The sequence below is a fragment of the Pelecanus crispus genome, chromosome 1 (assembly GCF_030463565.1).
Source record: "Pelecanus crispus isolate bPelCri1 chromosome 1, bPelCri1.pri, whole genome shotgun sequence".
In the NCBI taxonomy this organism is placed as follows: Eukaryota; Metazoa; Chordata; class Aves; order Pelecaniformes; family Pelecanidae; genus Pelecanus; species Pelecanus crispus.
In genome coordinates, this window is record NC_134643.1 from 2,988,133 (window position 1) to 3,004,549 (window position 16,417).

General features: G+C 41.0%; 1 protein-coding gene across 3 annotated transcripts in view; it reads left to right on the forward strand.

Annotated features, from left to right (window-relative positions):
• The first annotated feature begins 660 nt into the window (after positions 1-660).
• LOC104036152 (MICOS complex subunit Mic19) overlaps positions 661-16,417 on the forward strand; it is a 162,691-nt gene continuing 146,934 nt past the window's right edge. For all 3 annotated transcript variants that reach the window (XM_075711110.1, XM_075711096.1, XM_075711104.1), the window contains exons 1-2: positions 661-744; positions 2,636-2,723. In XM_075711110.1, coding sequence (XP_075567225.1) covers positions 661-744; positions 2,636-2,723 — 172 coding nt within the window. The remainder of the gene's footprint in view (positions 745-2,635; positions 2,724-16,417) is intronic.

Genomic DNA, 16,417 nt, shown 5'->3' on the forward strand with positions numbered 1-16,417 from the left:
CGCCCAAAGGGGCTACGTTAATGGTTATTTTATGCCGTTATGAGGTGGAAAAGGGGATGAGGCATCAGTTCAGGCCCAGAGCTCCAGCAGAAGCCTGCGGCCCCCGCCCCAGCCCCGGCTGCCCTGAGGCGCCTGCAGCGCGGCCTCGCCGAGGGAGGGCAGGAGCACCCCCCGGCCCCACCGGGACACGCAGAGCTGGGGGGGGGGGGGATCCCGAAAGTCCCCTGGGCGCGGGGCTGTGTCCCGGGAGACCCCAAGGGCCCATGAGGGACGACATTTACCCGCGCTCGGCGCGGCCCCGCAGCCGCAGCGCAGCCTGGGGATGGCGAGAACTACACTACCCAGCGGGCACTGCGCAGGGCCACGGCTCCCGCCCTCCGCCTCCCGCCGCGAAGCATCCTGGGACTTGTAGTCTGCGTCCGCCGGTGAAGTTTAAACCGAAAAAGTTTCCGGGCACCTCGCCGCTCTTCAGCAGGGGGTGCGCGGTTTCCATGGCTATGGCCCCGCAGCCAATAGGAAGCAGGGTTCTACGTGAGGGGGGCGGGGTGGGTGGAGCGGCGGGCCAATGAAGGGCGGCGTTGTTGCGGGGCGCGCTGGCAGCGGGGCCGGCGAGTCTCCTTGGGGCCGTCCCTGGCCGCGGCCTGGTGGCGCCGGGCGAAGATGGGCGGCGGCGGGAGCAGCACCCGGCGCGTCACCTTCGAGGCCGACGAGAACGAGAACATCACGGTGGTGAAGGGCGTGCGGGTGAGAGCGGGGCTCCCCCGCGACTCCCCGGGGCTGGGCTTCCCGCCGGGACCCGCAGGGACTCTGGGGCCTGGCTCGCCCGGGCTGCCCCGAGCTCGGCCCGCCCCGCTCCCTCTCTCGTCTGCTGGCCCCTGCCCCTGCAGCTGCGTCCCCTCACGCCTCGCGTTGCTCTCCCCCCTTTCCATCCCCTCTCCCGCAGTGACCTCCGCCCCTTTCCAGCCCCCGTTCCGCTTTTCCAGCTGGGTCTTTTAGGGGACCGTGAGAGCCGCGGTGCTCGGCTGCAGCCGTGGCAAGGAGGGCGCCGTGCATAGGGAGGTGTCACCGGCGAGCCTTGCCCCCAGCCTGGCTTCCAGAGACGGGCAGCAGAGCAGTTGTAGGAGAGATGTGTGACTAGAAGAGCTTGTTTTGTCTTTCCCTGACCTCTACTTGTGAGAGCTCCTCCCTTTCCTGTATTCTGCTCTCTTACACGCGGTATATCCCACTTCCTCTGTACCTGCAGAAGCATTCCCATTCTTTCCCTATTTATGGCATGCTGTTGCCTATAACGTACCAGAAGATAGTTTATGACACAAGACACTTTGAGAAATCTTGCAGCTTACAAGTTTTTCAGTGGAAGACACTGTAGTTCATGATAATAAGTTGTCTCTTATGGCTGCTCATAGTGACGAGTGTTGCAGAATGAACCATGGTAGTAATTGCTGCCTATTTCAGCACACTAATATTTTTCAGTTCTGGTCACTTAATGCTCTCAGGCAAATAGGTGACAGTAATGTAAGTGTTCACAGCCGAGTTCATCTGCTCTGAACCATGCTTGAGTACTGGGAAGGGCTATTAGAATTTCTCTAAAGTATCCTGGATCTTGAAATATTGGGAATAAAAACTGAATGATATCAAGGGTACTAGGAAAATGTAGCTTCACTAAATAAATTATGTTAGTCAATAGAGCATCCAAAAGTTGGGGGGAGAGAGAGATATATATATAAATATATATAAAACTGTTTACATATGTAAAACTAACTGTGTGGAGTTAACTTGAGAGTTTTAAGGATTGGGTTAAGAAATTTTATGCTGAAGAAATTGCAAATTAGATTACAGATTTTAGCAAGATCTTTGTAACACAGATTTCTGCCAGTGAGAGATGTCATACCGTAGGTTTAGTAAAGAATTTGCTAATTAAAATTAATTTTCATGGGCAGTCAAAACAATATGTTGATAGAGTTGATGTCTGAGGAAACCAGTAGAAAGTTGGAAAACGAAAGCTTTCATGTTACGACTTCTTTAACATTGGTTACTTTTTTCGCTGGGCTACAACAGATCTGAAACTGGGCATTACTCTTATTGTCAGTTTGATTCTACATAATTTGTGACAGTATTTTTGTGTGTGCATGTGTCAACATTAGAATGAACTTAGTGGTTGACTATACTTGCTCTGACCGCTTGCATTGCACAAGTACTTTGAGGGGTTTATCAGGATGAAGTTCCTCCTGTAAGTGCTCTGCACCTGCACTTTATGGTATTTGACTGTCATCCAAACAACTGAGAAAGGCGAAAAGGCTGATTAATTACAAGCAACGTGTCAAAGGGGGGTGTTTCCTTTATCTTTCCCTGTATCCTATATTTTTTCATATCGGTTTCTTGTGTTCTGTGAAAGCCAAAATGATCTTGTTCAGCCTGATTGTTTGCACTCAGAGGTGAGCGCTCACCCCACAAAAAAGGGGAAATACAAAGTTTATTTTACATTATTGATAAAACTTTAGCAGCCGTCCTATATGATTTTGGGGCTCTGTGCTTGTTTTTTTTAAAGCTTCACTTCATTTTGGGGGGAAGGAGGCATAATGGGGATGAAGGAGGAGATGCAGGCTGACTCTGGGTTGGGGGTTATATTTTTCAGCTATCTGACAGTGTCATTGATCGTATGAAAGAACCTTCTTCACCCAGCGGAAGACCGCAGTCTCAGAACCGATCAGGATCTGGTGCAGGTATGGCCGTGTTTTCTGGTTTTTAATGAGGGGAAGAAAATCAAATGTGCCTTTCGGAGCATTGTAATCATAGAATGAACTCGTTGCCATTTCATCGAGATGATTTTTTGACATTAGCTTTTTTGGTCATCTCCTTTTGAAGAAGGAAGTAGTTTGTAGGGTTTTAGGGGAGTTAGGTTACTCTCTATTTTCTTCTGACTGACATTAAAATGTAAAACGCAACTGTTTATTAGACTTGGTTTTCTAAGGTATTATCTATGGTTAAAGACTTTTTAAAAAAACAAACAAAACAAAACCCCCAGAAAAAGCAAATACCCATTCCAAATATGTATTGAGTTCTGAAGTGAAAATTCTTGCATGCTTAATCAACACTGAATTTTAGTATAGCGAGCTTCTGTTGAAATATACTTAAGCAAACATTAGAAGAATGATAGGCTATTTTCCTATCATGGAATAGTGGAAATAAGTTGCATCCAGTTTAGACAGATCGATGGCTCAAAATGATGGCTTTCTTAACGTTTTATATTTCATTATTGAGGCCTGTTCAAATGCATCAGGCGGGCTTCCTGCCAGCCAGCCTGTACTCTAATTTAAAATACTTCAGCACAGTGGACACGACGTAGCTACTGAAGGAGTGAAAATCAATGGCAGAGGTTGGAGCATGTGATTTATGTTTGTTGACTATGTGAAACCCGTAAGGTTCAAGTAAGGCTTCTTATCAATGCTCCAGAAATATTAATGATATCAGTATTCCCTAAGGGCCTTTTGCCTTGATACTTAGAAAAAATCCCACCAAAACTCAACACACTGATTAAAAACAAGTCCTGTGGCAGTTGTGGGCCTTGCAGCAAGACTTGAATGAACGGAACGTGGCGTCTTTCGTCTGAAGCGTAGCAAGTTGGTTTCCTGTTGCTTAATTGAAGGTGTCTGTGGTGTAGGTGTCTCTATCTGAGCTGGGCTCCCTCTGTAGTCAGTAGAAAGAAAAAGACGTTTTGGGGGACGATTCATCTGGCTTATTTGAGAATTCTACTTGAGGATGAGATGAATTCCCTCTAGGAACACCGGGGTGAAGAGGTCAGATGTAACCATCTAATGATGTCAGGCGAATCCAACAGAGGATATTTTACAAATGATGCTGTTTTAGAGGTTTGTTTTTTCCACTTCCTGAATAGGAAGACTGTGGCATAGTGGAGGCAAGGAAGATATCAGTGCTAAAAATTACTTGAACTGTCACCTGGCTTGTGAAATGTAGTTTGCCTGATAAAATTGCTTAGAATTTAATGCTTCCTTAAGTAAGTTTTGAATGGACTAGGGCTGTAGTTTCATGCATGGACTGCCAGGTTGTCCATCTTTCTTCTTTTTAAATCGTAGTTTTCTGTATAAGTATTGTACTATGGTGAAGAAATTATTGTAGGTAAAGGATTTATGTGAAATAATACTTGCACATCCTGCCTACTTCCATGGCGGTGTTTGTTGCTTTTTCATCCTTAAACCTGGGTGATGGAAGTAGTCTTGTGGATAAGCATCTGTGATTTTTGGGATGCGGTTACTAGAGATGAAGGCTGTAATACCCCAGTAGTTTTTGCTAGTTCACAGTATGTACATATCTGATCCTTCATGGTGTTTCTCTTTGTGTGTTGGAAATAGTGCTTTTTTTTTTTAATTCTTATTTGTTGAAAGGCTTAATGAATCACTTGACCATTTGTAAGCTTGAGAAACCTTATGTGTATTTTTGCCTTAGGAACTAGTGATTTAGGTGAAGTGCTTGTATTTCCCCAGGAAAGTATAATCAGTGTTATACCTCAGTTGCTAAAATGATTTGTATTTAAGGATTAAATTATACTTAAATATATGTTACCGTACCATCCATTCTTCTTTCATTGAGTGTTTTTTGACGAAGAATTACAAACTATTGAATTTCTTTGATGCTGTAAGAACAGTCAACCTATTTCTTTATTTTCGAGCTACATCTCGCCTGTCAGAGTCACCATTTGTCTGATAAGGTGTCATTACAGGAAGGGCACTCGCTTCAAGGCTAGTGCTCTGATCACTTAATATTAAACTGCTCTCTGGTGATAGCTGTGGGGGCTGGATCCTAAATCTGGGGATCTTCTTTGTGTGACGCAGCAGTGCTGGGGCTTGGTTTTTTGGTAAAGCCTCTTGCAGTGTTAATGGGAGACCTGTTTCCAGGCAGCTCCTCCCCTCCTGTTGGTGAATCTGGTGCTAGTGACTTCTTTTTCTGACAATGGATCACTCACTGCTTCTGAAGAGAGTTTTCCGAGGATGGTGGTGTTTGGAGGCTGGCTCTGGCTTTTGGATTACCGGCTACGCAACTTTAGAACTTGACAATTTGTTAGCCTGCACTTATATTGTTATATATTCTAGACAAATAACACTTTTCTACAAAAATAAAAAAGATGTCTAGAGGGAGAAACATTAGAGCTATTAAAAACAGCCCTTTCTTTAAGTCAAGTCTTTGATAGCTTTTGGTGGAGGAATAATGGATTAGATTACATGAAAGAATGTGTACCTTGTTGCTTGCCAATATATGATGAATTTATTGACTTAACTTTGGGCTCGGAAAATGAAATTGCATACACTTACAATGAAGTCTGACATCTAAATACTATGTCTTAAAGCATCCTAGCTTGCTTGGATCATTTTCTGACTTCTGAGTAATACTAAATGCACTGAAATATTTAACAAGTGTAAAATCTTTAAAGTATGCCTGTAATTCCTAAAGCAATATTGAAGAAAAGTAATTTGGTCAGACGAGTACCTTTTTTTTTTTTCTGTGAGTGTGTATTATACCTAAAGTTAGTCATAACAGACAAAGGGAATGGTTTAATTCATTTTAGCTTAGTGGATGTCTGCAAAGCTAATAGTCTATTATGGAGAAAAAAAAAAGAACAAATGCTTAAATTGTCAAGAGTCTCTGCATCTCCGACAGCCATTTTTTTTTCCTTTGCAGAAACAGATTACACTGAGGATAGAGAGAATTTTTCTTTTCTTTTTTTTTTAATTTTTAACTATTATTTGCTATTGTTACTATACTGTCCTCATTTGAAAAAAACAAATTGGTAAAGGGCCTGTGTCGTGAAGTACTATGTATTGTGTAGGTGTGCAATAAAGTGAGCACTGCTGATGCCTCCTCAGAAATTGGGTTACACCTGGCATGCTTCCAGGGAGCAAAAGTACATTTCTTAGCCTTGTTCATTTGTGTGGAGTGATGCCTTTTAATTGCGTACTTTGTCGTGTTGGTCTCCATGTCTTTTGGCAGAGTTTCAGTGGCCCAGAGTATCTTGGCTGAATCGGGAGCATATAAGGAAGCATTGTTGAGATGTACAGGAATGAGTATTTGAAGAATTAGGTTCTAGTTGGAGATGCAACCAGGATTTAACTGAACTTCAGGAGAGTAAAATTCAGCTTGTGAAGAGAGCGAGTTGGTGGGATCCCATGGGAGGCAACTCTGAGGGATGAGCTCAGGAAAGGTGTGAGGTCCTTAAGGACAACCTCTTCCTAATGCAAGAACGGTCTGTTCCAGCACTCAGGAAAACTAGTAGATATATTGGGAGGCTGGTCTGGTTAAACAGGGAGCTCATGATAGAGCTTCAGTGTAAAAATGAGGTCAGCAGGAGGTGGAAGTGGAGACAGACTACAAAATGAGTGGATTTGTGGATGAGGGGAGAACAGTAGGTATCATTTATCTCAACATCAGCAAGGTCTTCAACACTGTCTCTCCCAGTATTCTTGTATCCAAGTTAGATTGTTGCAGTGTGGGTAACTGGATGACAAGTTGGGTTAAAAAAACCTGGTTGGGTGGTCAGGGTCAGAGGATTGTGGTTAGTGGGTCATACTCTACCTGGAGGCTGGTATCGTGTGGGGTTCTGCAGGAGTTTGTCCTGTTTAACAGCTTTATCAGTGTCCTGGAAGAGGAGGTGGAGTACATGCTCCTCAACGCAGATCACCCCACATTGGAGGGACGCAGTCAATATGCTCAAGAGGACGGCTACTATCCAGAGGGACCTACACTGGCTGGAGGAACGAGCCAACAGGAACCTCGTGAAATTCAACAAGGACAAATGCAAAGTCCTGCACTGAGGAAGGAGCAACCCCTTGCCACAGTGCAGGCTGGGGCTTGCCTGTCTGGGGAGTAACTGTGCTGGGAATCATAGAATCGTTTAGGTTGGAAAAGACCTTTAAGATCATCCAGTCCAACCATTAACCTACACTACCAAGTCCACACTAAACCAATCAAGGGCAGACTAGACTAAACCATGTCCCAAAGTGCCACATCTACCTGTTTTTTGAACACTTCCAGGGATGGTGACTCCCCCACCTCTCTGGGCAGCCTGTTCCAATGCTTGACCACCCTTTCCGTGAAGAAATTTTTCTTAATATCTGATCTAAACCTCCCCTGGTGCAGCTTGAGCCCATTCAAGGAAGGAGCTGAGCACCCTGGCAGGCAGCACGGTGTGTGTGAGCCAGCTTTGTGCCCAGGTGGCAAAGAAAGCTGCGAGCATCCTGGGCTGTATGAGCAGGTGCACATCTCGCAGACAGAGGGAAGTGATTATCCTCTTCTATTCTATTCAGCACTTTACGGATCACATCCCAAATACTGCATCCAGTTTGGGGCCCCCCAGTAGAAGCCATTGATCAGCTGGAACAAGTTCAGCAAAGGTCAGGGGCTGGTGTGCCTTCTCTGTGAGAAGAGGCTGAGGAAACTTGGCTTGTTCAAGGTCAAGCAGAGAAGGTTCTGAGGAGGCCTAATAGCAGCCTTCCCATACCTACAGGGCTTATTGAGAAGCTGGCAACAGGCTTTTCATGGTGATGCATTGTATGAGGGCAGGAGATGGTGGACATTGAAGTGGGAGATTTTGAGTGGCAATAAGGAGAAATTTTGTCACGATGAGACCAGTCAGACATTGGTTTCCCAGCGAGGCTGTACAGGCTCCGTCCTTGAAGGCTCTCAAGATGTGAGTGGATAAACCCCTGAGTAATCTGGTCTGATCTCAACGCTGACCCTGCTTCCCGCTTTGAGCGGAGAGATTGACAAAATGACTTCCTGAGGCTCCTTCCAACCCAAATGATGTTGTGATCCTGTGATTTGACAGTAGGGTGTGAAAATAAATTTGCTCGGTGCAACAAAGTGGTTTTAATCCTTATGATGTGAGAAGGGACTGTTGGGACCACCTGGGCTGGTCTCTTGCAATGTGGAGCCCAAGAGAGTGCGGCTAAGAACTTTGACACCACAGTCCTTGCCTTTGTTCCTTGTCTGGCTTTTAGGAAGACATCTTTTTTTTTTTTTTTTTAATTACTTGAAGAATTACAGCATGTACTGATGGTACTAGTAATTGTGGGTAGTCAGATGCTGCATGAAGAAAAGTAAAACTGGAATACCTCATGATAAATGTTGTGGGAGGCTCTGCTTTAATGCTTTTAACTTCGAATTGTTTCATATTTCCACTTTTTATGAGTATGTGGAAGTTTACATAGTTTGGCTAAAGTTATGCCAGTTAATGAAGAATCCTCTGCAAATAAATGCCATTAGTTTTGTGCCTTTTAATGTATTAATTTTTTTTGTCTACCTTTTTGTTGCAACAACACTTTTTCTCTGCATAAACTGAAAGATGAAGTAAACTGACATTTTTGTGATTTTTATTTTGTAGAATTCCTCTTACTTTTCTAAAAGGAAAACAACAGAGTTTTAGCAATGCCTGGGTTGATTCCCCGCTGTTTGCTTTGCTGCGAGACACCTGTAAATCTTGGGCAGTTCCCTTCAGCCACTGACATGGATTTGTGACCTTTCTTCCTGTAGCAGCAACCATGAGGGCCTGATCTCTCCATTTGGTAGTGTTTATTTTGCCCTCCTCTAGGTACAGCTTTGCGTACTCTTTAGAAGGGGGTTTTAAAGTTGACTGGTACTGAAAACCTCTGTGAAATAAATCAAGTAGGAATCCCCAGTCAACAAACTGAGCAGGTTTGTAGACTGCTGGTAGCCCAGAAGGCCATGATTTGCATCTTACAGAATAATATTATGGTTGGGTTTGTGGGGTTTTTTTGTTTGGTTGTTTTTTTTTTTTTTTTTAATAGTATACTTGTGGTTTGATTTCCATCTGACCTCTGGGCGGGGGGGGGGGAATAAAAAGTTTTTCAAAGGGATGCAGAGATATTTGTGAGAAATACTGATGCCTTGTGATAGGCTTTTGGTCTGAAAATCTTGGAAGCCTCTAATGTAGCTGTTATGGCAGGAATACTTTCCAAAGAATATTCAGCAGTTTTGTTGAGTAAGGTTCATCCTTATAAAGGATCTTGATAAAGGAAGTAGATATATGGTGTAATACACTGACGTGCGGAGGAAGGACAGTTTCATCGGAACACCATTGCTTCTGACGCCCAGGCAATAGTCTGCTCAGGGTATGTATTTTTTGATGTGTGATCTAAATTTGAGCAAGCTGTCGTGGATATTCTTGCATATGGGATGCTGCAGTGCTCACTCCTGCTTTCCTGTGCTTGCTGTATTGCCATTTAGTTGTCACTGAGTTTCTTGGAGATAACTTTATTTTCAGTGATATATATTGATATTCTTTGGGTTAAAGGTTTGCTATTGATGGAAGTATTTTATTATCAAAAGGTGAAACATCTTGTAACTCACTAGACTGCTAAAGATGCCAAACTTCTAATGCTGTCACTGTAACAGCAAATGTTTAGTTGAGTCTGACATTCACGTCACTGGATTGCAGGGGTAAAGGAAAGATAGAATTATGCATGGGAGATGAAGCAAGTATTGCATAAATTAAAGTTCTCACTGTCTGTGTGACATGCAAGGTGTTCTGTGAATGCTTTCAGGTGGTTGGGTATGTCCTTGTAAAATGATACTGAGAGTAGAAGGAAAAACTAGGAAATAATACAATTTGTACATCTGGTTTTGTTTTAGTTCAGGGCTGTGAGAGGGCTTAGTTCACTCTGTCCCTAAAGGACAGTATTAACCTCCTCAAAAAGATGGTGTGTAATTAATAGAGGGTTGGGTAGACATGATGAAAATATTAGAGAATAGGCAAAAAGCCCTAATTTAATTGTTTAAAAGACTTGGATTCTTCAATATGGAAAAGGTCCATAATTACGTAAGAGGAATATCTAGAACCTTATGAATGCTCATCTCGCTTATGAACAGAATTTTTTTTAAGGAGGGAATGCAAAAACCTTGATGTGCCTGGCATATTCTGTTGTACTATATTCCCAATGTTTGTGCAATTCAAAAAATTCAAAAGCAGTATTTTGATTCTTCACTGAAATACCGTTTTTCAGATGTCATCAAGACTGCACCTTCAGGGTGCCCACTTGAATTGCGTTTCAAGTGCTGATACATCCTGTGGAACAACAGACGGTTTAAACAAATGTCCAAAGGTAGAACAAGAGCGAATGGCAAAAGGTCTTGGAACTTCTCATGCAAATGTCATGTATTTAAAGCTATAGTCTGATGTTACAACTAACCTCATCTAACGGTCTCAGCTCTATTAATAACTTGGTGTCCAGGGATCTAAACCATCCAGAAACACCCTACAAGAAGAGTTTTGTACCAGTTTAGCTCCCTTAGTTGAACCTTCTGTATTCAGAGAAGGGAAGCAGCAGCACACACAGGAGCAGTAGCATCACTTTTCCTTTTTGGTGACGACTGCATTTCGGAACAGCTTTGCAGATTACGTCAACTTAAGTTTTCTTTCCTGAATCGGCTGCTTAAGCAACTTCACCACTGGTTGTCAAAGTGTCAGTGCTGGCGGAAGGGAGTAAGCCCGATGGTGCAATTAATGGAGCTGGAGAGCGCAGGCAAGGCTCAGGCAGCCTAGGCTGTATCTTCAGAAGGAGAGGAAGGAGCGTGTTGCAAGGTGAAACAATCCTCAAGCTTTCGTAGACTAGAATTTTTTTTTTCCCCCTAATACTGAAATAATATTGTATGTTCTTCAGGGAAGGAGTAACTTTTTTTTCCCCTAAACAAAAGAACTTTAACAGGTAAATTAGTAATAACAATTAAAAAAAGCCAACCCAGCCATCCCCCTGAAATGCCTTATTTATATCTCAGTATAGTAGTGGACTGCATGAAATACATTTAAATATGCTCCAAGAAATGACACTTGTGTTAATGTTAACCTGGAGTTTGACATGATATAAATTTGGTTTAAGTTTGTGCAGTTGGAAGGACAGGCCAAATGTAGAAGAGGTCTCTCTGTCTCTCCCTCCCTCTCTCCCTCTGTTTTTTTCTTTTATTGTAATGAAATGATCATGTTCAACTTTGTATGAAAAAAGTGGTCCATGCGTGGGAGGCGTTTAAGGCTAGAATTGCAGTAATTGATTCCCACCACCCCCCCTTCTGCTCCTGCTATTGCTTTATTTGTTGTTATTCAGTGTTGTAAAGGGAACTAAAGAAATGAATTCTGAGGTTTGCAAGGGTTCTGCAAATGGAGGAATTAGGTTTTTGAGAGTTTGTGGGATTGAGTTGTGTTTTGGTGGGTTTTTTTCCCTACATGAGAATCAGGGAGAAAGCCAACATATCCCATGAATATTGTCAAATATTAGGGGGACGTTGATTGATTTATTTATGCGTTCTCATTTTATGACTGATAGAGAACTTTTGATATTCCCAGTGAAATTTAAAGAAAGAGCACTTGATGTGTCGGTCCTGTCCTACTTGTATGCATAAGTAACTAGGTCTCAGGCCAAGGTAGATTCATTGCGATGATAGTCAGATTCTTTTATAGTTTTTCTTTTACAAATGGTTTTCTGTGCGTGTGTCTTTTTGCAGATAGGCAGAATTTTTCTTTCAATGGGCTTTCATTTAGAAGTGTCATTTTTGTTTCTATGTGTTCTTAGAAACAGGTAATTCTTATGTACTGCATACTGTGTGCTTTTTGGTCTCTAGTGGATTTGTCGAAATTAAATTTCATGCTATTCTGCTTAAGGCTGCATGTGCTCTATTAGGGTTTAGTGAGTGCAGACGTTTGCTCTAAAAATCTTTCGGAGTAGTTGTGTGATACACATATAAAGCAATTTTTGTTGTAGTATAACAAGCATATCGAAAGTATTTGCTTAGAAATGGCTTGTGAGTTAAGTTAGAACCACCTGCTTTTGATGTGGAAGCACAAGATTCGTGCATGCTAAACCATAATCTTCCAGTAGTTAGCAGAAAATCATGTTGAAAAACCACTATAGGTGGCTGGCGTGTGATTCTTGTATTAATTTCTAGCGTTGCAGTAAGCGTAATGAAGAAAGCCAGGGCAACTGTCTCTAAAAATGCAGAGAAAAACGTTAACCTGTGAGAAAGCGATCGTGCACGCTTCATGGAGCCTTTTGCAAACCAGCATGTAATAATGAGTTTTAAGGACAAAATAGTTATGCATTTATGCATGGAATTGGTGCCATTGCCTTTTACTAGTTCTGAGTACTGAATTGTTTTGTAGTTAAATCCTGGCAAAGCTTTAGACCTTTGAGCATAGACAGTTGGAGCTTAGCTGTAGGCTGAACTTTTTGCAAATGCAGCCAGAATTTATCAAATGTTTATGAGGCAGACTCAGGGAAAGACAGTGTGGGGTTTTTTGGTTTGGGTTTTTTCTTTAATGTTAGAATTAAATAAAAATATCTCTCTCCATCAACAGGCTTTTTTTTTTCTTTCTTTTTTCTTTTTTTATTAATTTCAGTTACATTATCTATTAGAAGTCAGAATTTGACAGAGGAAGATGCCTGTTTGGGACACATTTGTTGCAGTTCTTGTTAGAAATCTCCAACGTATATTCTTGCAGAAATCACAGTACACATGTGCTCAAGTTCTTGGTTCATTTTAAGAGTTAAATGAGCTGAAGATTGATAGTAGTAAGCATTGAACTATTTAATATTTCCTCTGACATTTCAGCCTGTGACTTCTCTAGTCCATGCTGTGTCTGGGCACCAGAATAAAACCCAGCTATTTCTCCTTTGTCCTTCAGAGACCTTCCTGGGATTATAGGTCAAAAAGACCAGATAGCTGGCTAAGATAAAAGGGTATGTAATTTAAAGGATTGTTAGAATAGAAGCCATTTGGAGCAGTTTGAATGATTTTGCTGTCTTAAAGAATAAAATCAAAAATACTGATAACTTAAAACCAATGACTAAATTAGAACTGTTTGCTTTCACCAGTATTAGTCTTGATAGCACTATGCAAGGAAACTGTCATTCTGCTATATAGCATCCCCTCTGGTTTTATAGTAAAATATATTGTTATCCAAATTATCTCTCCAGTGACTACAACTTTTAGTAAAATAAAAAATAGTGAAGGACTGCCATAAGGGGAGAATATATCAAAATATTTCTAAACCAAGTCTCCAGTGAACTGGTAAGAGATCATTGTACAGGACAAGGAGATATCCAAGTAATAAAATCTTGTTTTAATAGTAACTGCTGCTTTTCTTTCCATCTATTTACCACTTAGAGAATCTTCAGTGTGATATTAAAGAATACTTTAAATGTGTGGTTTATCGCATTAAGATGAAAAGCAAAGCTTTGTTTTATTCTTCCATCTTCAGGCTGTAGCAAAGTGTTACTAAAACTCTTCATCGTTTGTCAGCTCAGGCAGGTTAAGTCTGTTGTATAGTGCTGCTTCTTGAAAGCTTTGTACTAGTTGTTTTTTAGTTAGACAGGAGGTAACCACTGAGACTTCTTTTCTGCCTCAGGGGAAAAGTATGCAGTTTGAGCTACTGCTACAACTTTTTTTTTCTAAGACTGGTTTGCCTGTGTACTGAACTCCTTGATTTTCAGTGATCTCATGTTGAGATATATTACTAAAGTTTTGGGGAACACCAGACTGAAAATTGCATTTTTCAGATATCACTACCTGTTTTTTGAGATCTAAATTTAAAAACTAGAGGAAGGCCATTCCTTCGATTGCAAGGTTTGTTGTATACCTCTGACAATGCTTCGTGAAGCCAGTTTATCTGATTCTCATTTTTAGCTTCATTAACTGTGTTTGATTTCCCCTAATGTTAATCATCTGAAAAAGAAGCATCTAATCTAAGCTAGTGATTTAGGCTGGGGGTGAGGATATGGTGGTTCATCCCATGCTGTGAAAGGCTTCTATTTCCCCTTAATCTCTGGAGCTTTATACAGAAAGAGTTGAGATGAGTGGTTTGTCCAAGATGCTTTACTTTTTTTTTTTTTTTTGTTTTTTGTGTGTGTGGTGTTCTCTTTTTTTTTTCTTTCTTTTTTTTTTTGTGAGAAGGAGGCAGCTTATCGTAAGAGAAAGGACTTAATTATCACTGCTGTTACTAAGTGACATTTCTCAACAGGGGGAGATGTATTCTGAAATTTAAGTAGAAAAAGTATCTGCAGAAATTGGTAGAGAGAATTAATAAAGGCAGTGATTATATAGAAGAGTGACTTCAATGCTAATCAGAAACCTAAGGAAACTGCAATTTTTGGAGAAGCAGCACTGGATATCACATCACATCACTTTGTCAATGAAGTTTTGACTGAGGACCAATCTTCTGTTTCTGTGCCAGTCTGTTGAAGAGATCGCTGAACACACTGGCTCCTTTTCATCTGCTTTGTCATTCACATGGGGAGAGGAGAGAATGTTTTACTCGAAGAAAAAGTAAACTGTATATATTTCTGAATTAACTGGAAGCATCTTTGCTGACCATCAGATTACTCTTTCTGCTTAGGATTTTTGTATCTGACCTCTTGCCCGCTAGAACAGCCACCTCCTTTTTCCCTGCACCTTTTATTAAATTGCTGAATTCACTGTGTAGGATTTGAGATGCTACTAGCTCTTGCATTTGCTCGTTCGTGCTGGGTTAACGTGATACTTGGTTGACTACTCAAGGCAGCTTATTCCTAGAATGGAATCGGATCTGCTTGGTTTTGGCAATACTGCTACTTGCTTGCATCCTTCTGTAGTATCTTGTTTTTCTTACTGCTAACAACCTATAACACTAAAAAGCTATCGGTGGTGGTGATGGTATAAGTATTACATCAGAGACCAGTCATTTGGAGTTTTCGTTAGCAGATCTCATTACCCATTATTAAAAACGTGTTAGAATATTGTTGTTGCGAGACTTTTAAACATTATGGCATTTGTCACTTATTTTTATATAATTTCTGAATAATGAAAATAGTCATAAACATCATAGTTTCATATTGTTTACAATCAGTTTTCAGTTATTATTACAAGCAGTAATAAGTGCTTGTAAAGTAAAGTGCTTGTAATAAGTAAAAGCGCTAAATGTTGGGCTGAAAATACTTCAGTTAGCACGTGTCAAAGTTGACGGTACTGTAGCTGTCTGTTGACAATTAAATCTAAAGCTCGCTTTGCTGAAGTTGAAGGAGGATGCGTTACAATGCTTTGTAAGTCACCTCTGCTTTCCTTAACAGAAACATGAACTTGCTCCTGTGCAAGGAGTGCAAGTGCCCTTGATACTCTCATGGTGCATGTATTTGAAATGTGTACATTAGCTATTTCTAATCTGACTTCTTGTGTCCTGCCATTAATATTACATGAAATAAGTGTTCTGTCACTTTGTTACTAAAACTTGACTTTCAGATTATTCTCTAGAATAAACATGCTACTGTATGGGATGTAAGAAACTGGAAACGTTATCCTCAAGACATAAGAAAGTACTTGCAGATTCTCCTGCACTTCCCTAAGTCAGCGATTCTTATTTCCAGGACCTTGTTACAAATGCCGTTTAATGGTTCTTATACTTTTGACTTGGATTTAAATTCTTTTCCTTATATCCTTCTCGAGTCAGCAGTGATGAGGCTGAATATGCTGTAGTTTGCATCTGAGCTGAAGAAACAAATTCTGGAATTACTGTTTTCTCTGCACTGATACAAAACATCCATGTAGCAGCCTGTTATAACTTGAATGAATGAACAGGAGATTAGATTTGAGTGTGCCACAACAGCTGTTAAAGATCCACTTACTTATTACTGCAGGCTTTTTTGTACCTAATTTTAGGTGAAGTGATTGCTTTCAGGCTTCGTGCACAATTTCAGTGCCCATGTCATTGATAAATAAAGTCATGGCTTGATATGGAGACGGTTACACTTTTTTTTATTTTGCTGAATAGTCAGCTTCTACTGAAAAATTTTTACTCCCTTTAAAATTTAGTGCTAAGTTGTTAGATTGCTTTAAACGTACAAAGTTTTTGGCATCTTGATTTACCCTTCGATGCAACTCCAACCACTGAGAAATCTGGTTAATGGGATCAGCGGATGTATTGATGAGTGTTATCTTTGGGTGAAACACTTTTTTTCTTTTCTTTCATTAACCTTTACCTGCAAAGACACGCTTTCAGTGTCACAATATCATTGCATGATGGCCTCTTATATAATGTGTATTTATCTTCCCTCTTTCCCTGAATAACTTTCAGTTATTAACCAGCTTTATCCAAACTAGTCAGAGAGGTAGATTTCTCTAGGATAATTAATTTATGTACATGTTTTCTGAAAATTTGCAAATGGATTGGTGACAATGGTACTATTGCAGTGTTCCCTGATATGATTATTAACCAGCGTTATGTATCATAGATTATATGGTTGAACTGATTTGCCAAGTGGAAATAACTACTGATGTATCCTGCGATGCGTGTTGCAACTTACTTTATTTGAACATTGAGACTGTTGCACTCCTAGAAATTTCCTCAGAAGGACGTGTTCAGGACGGATGA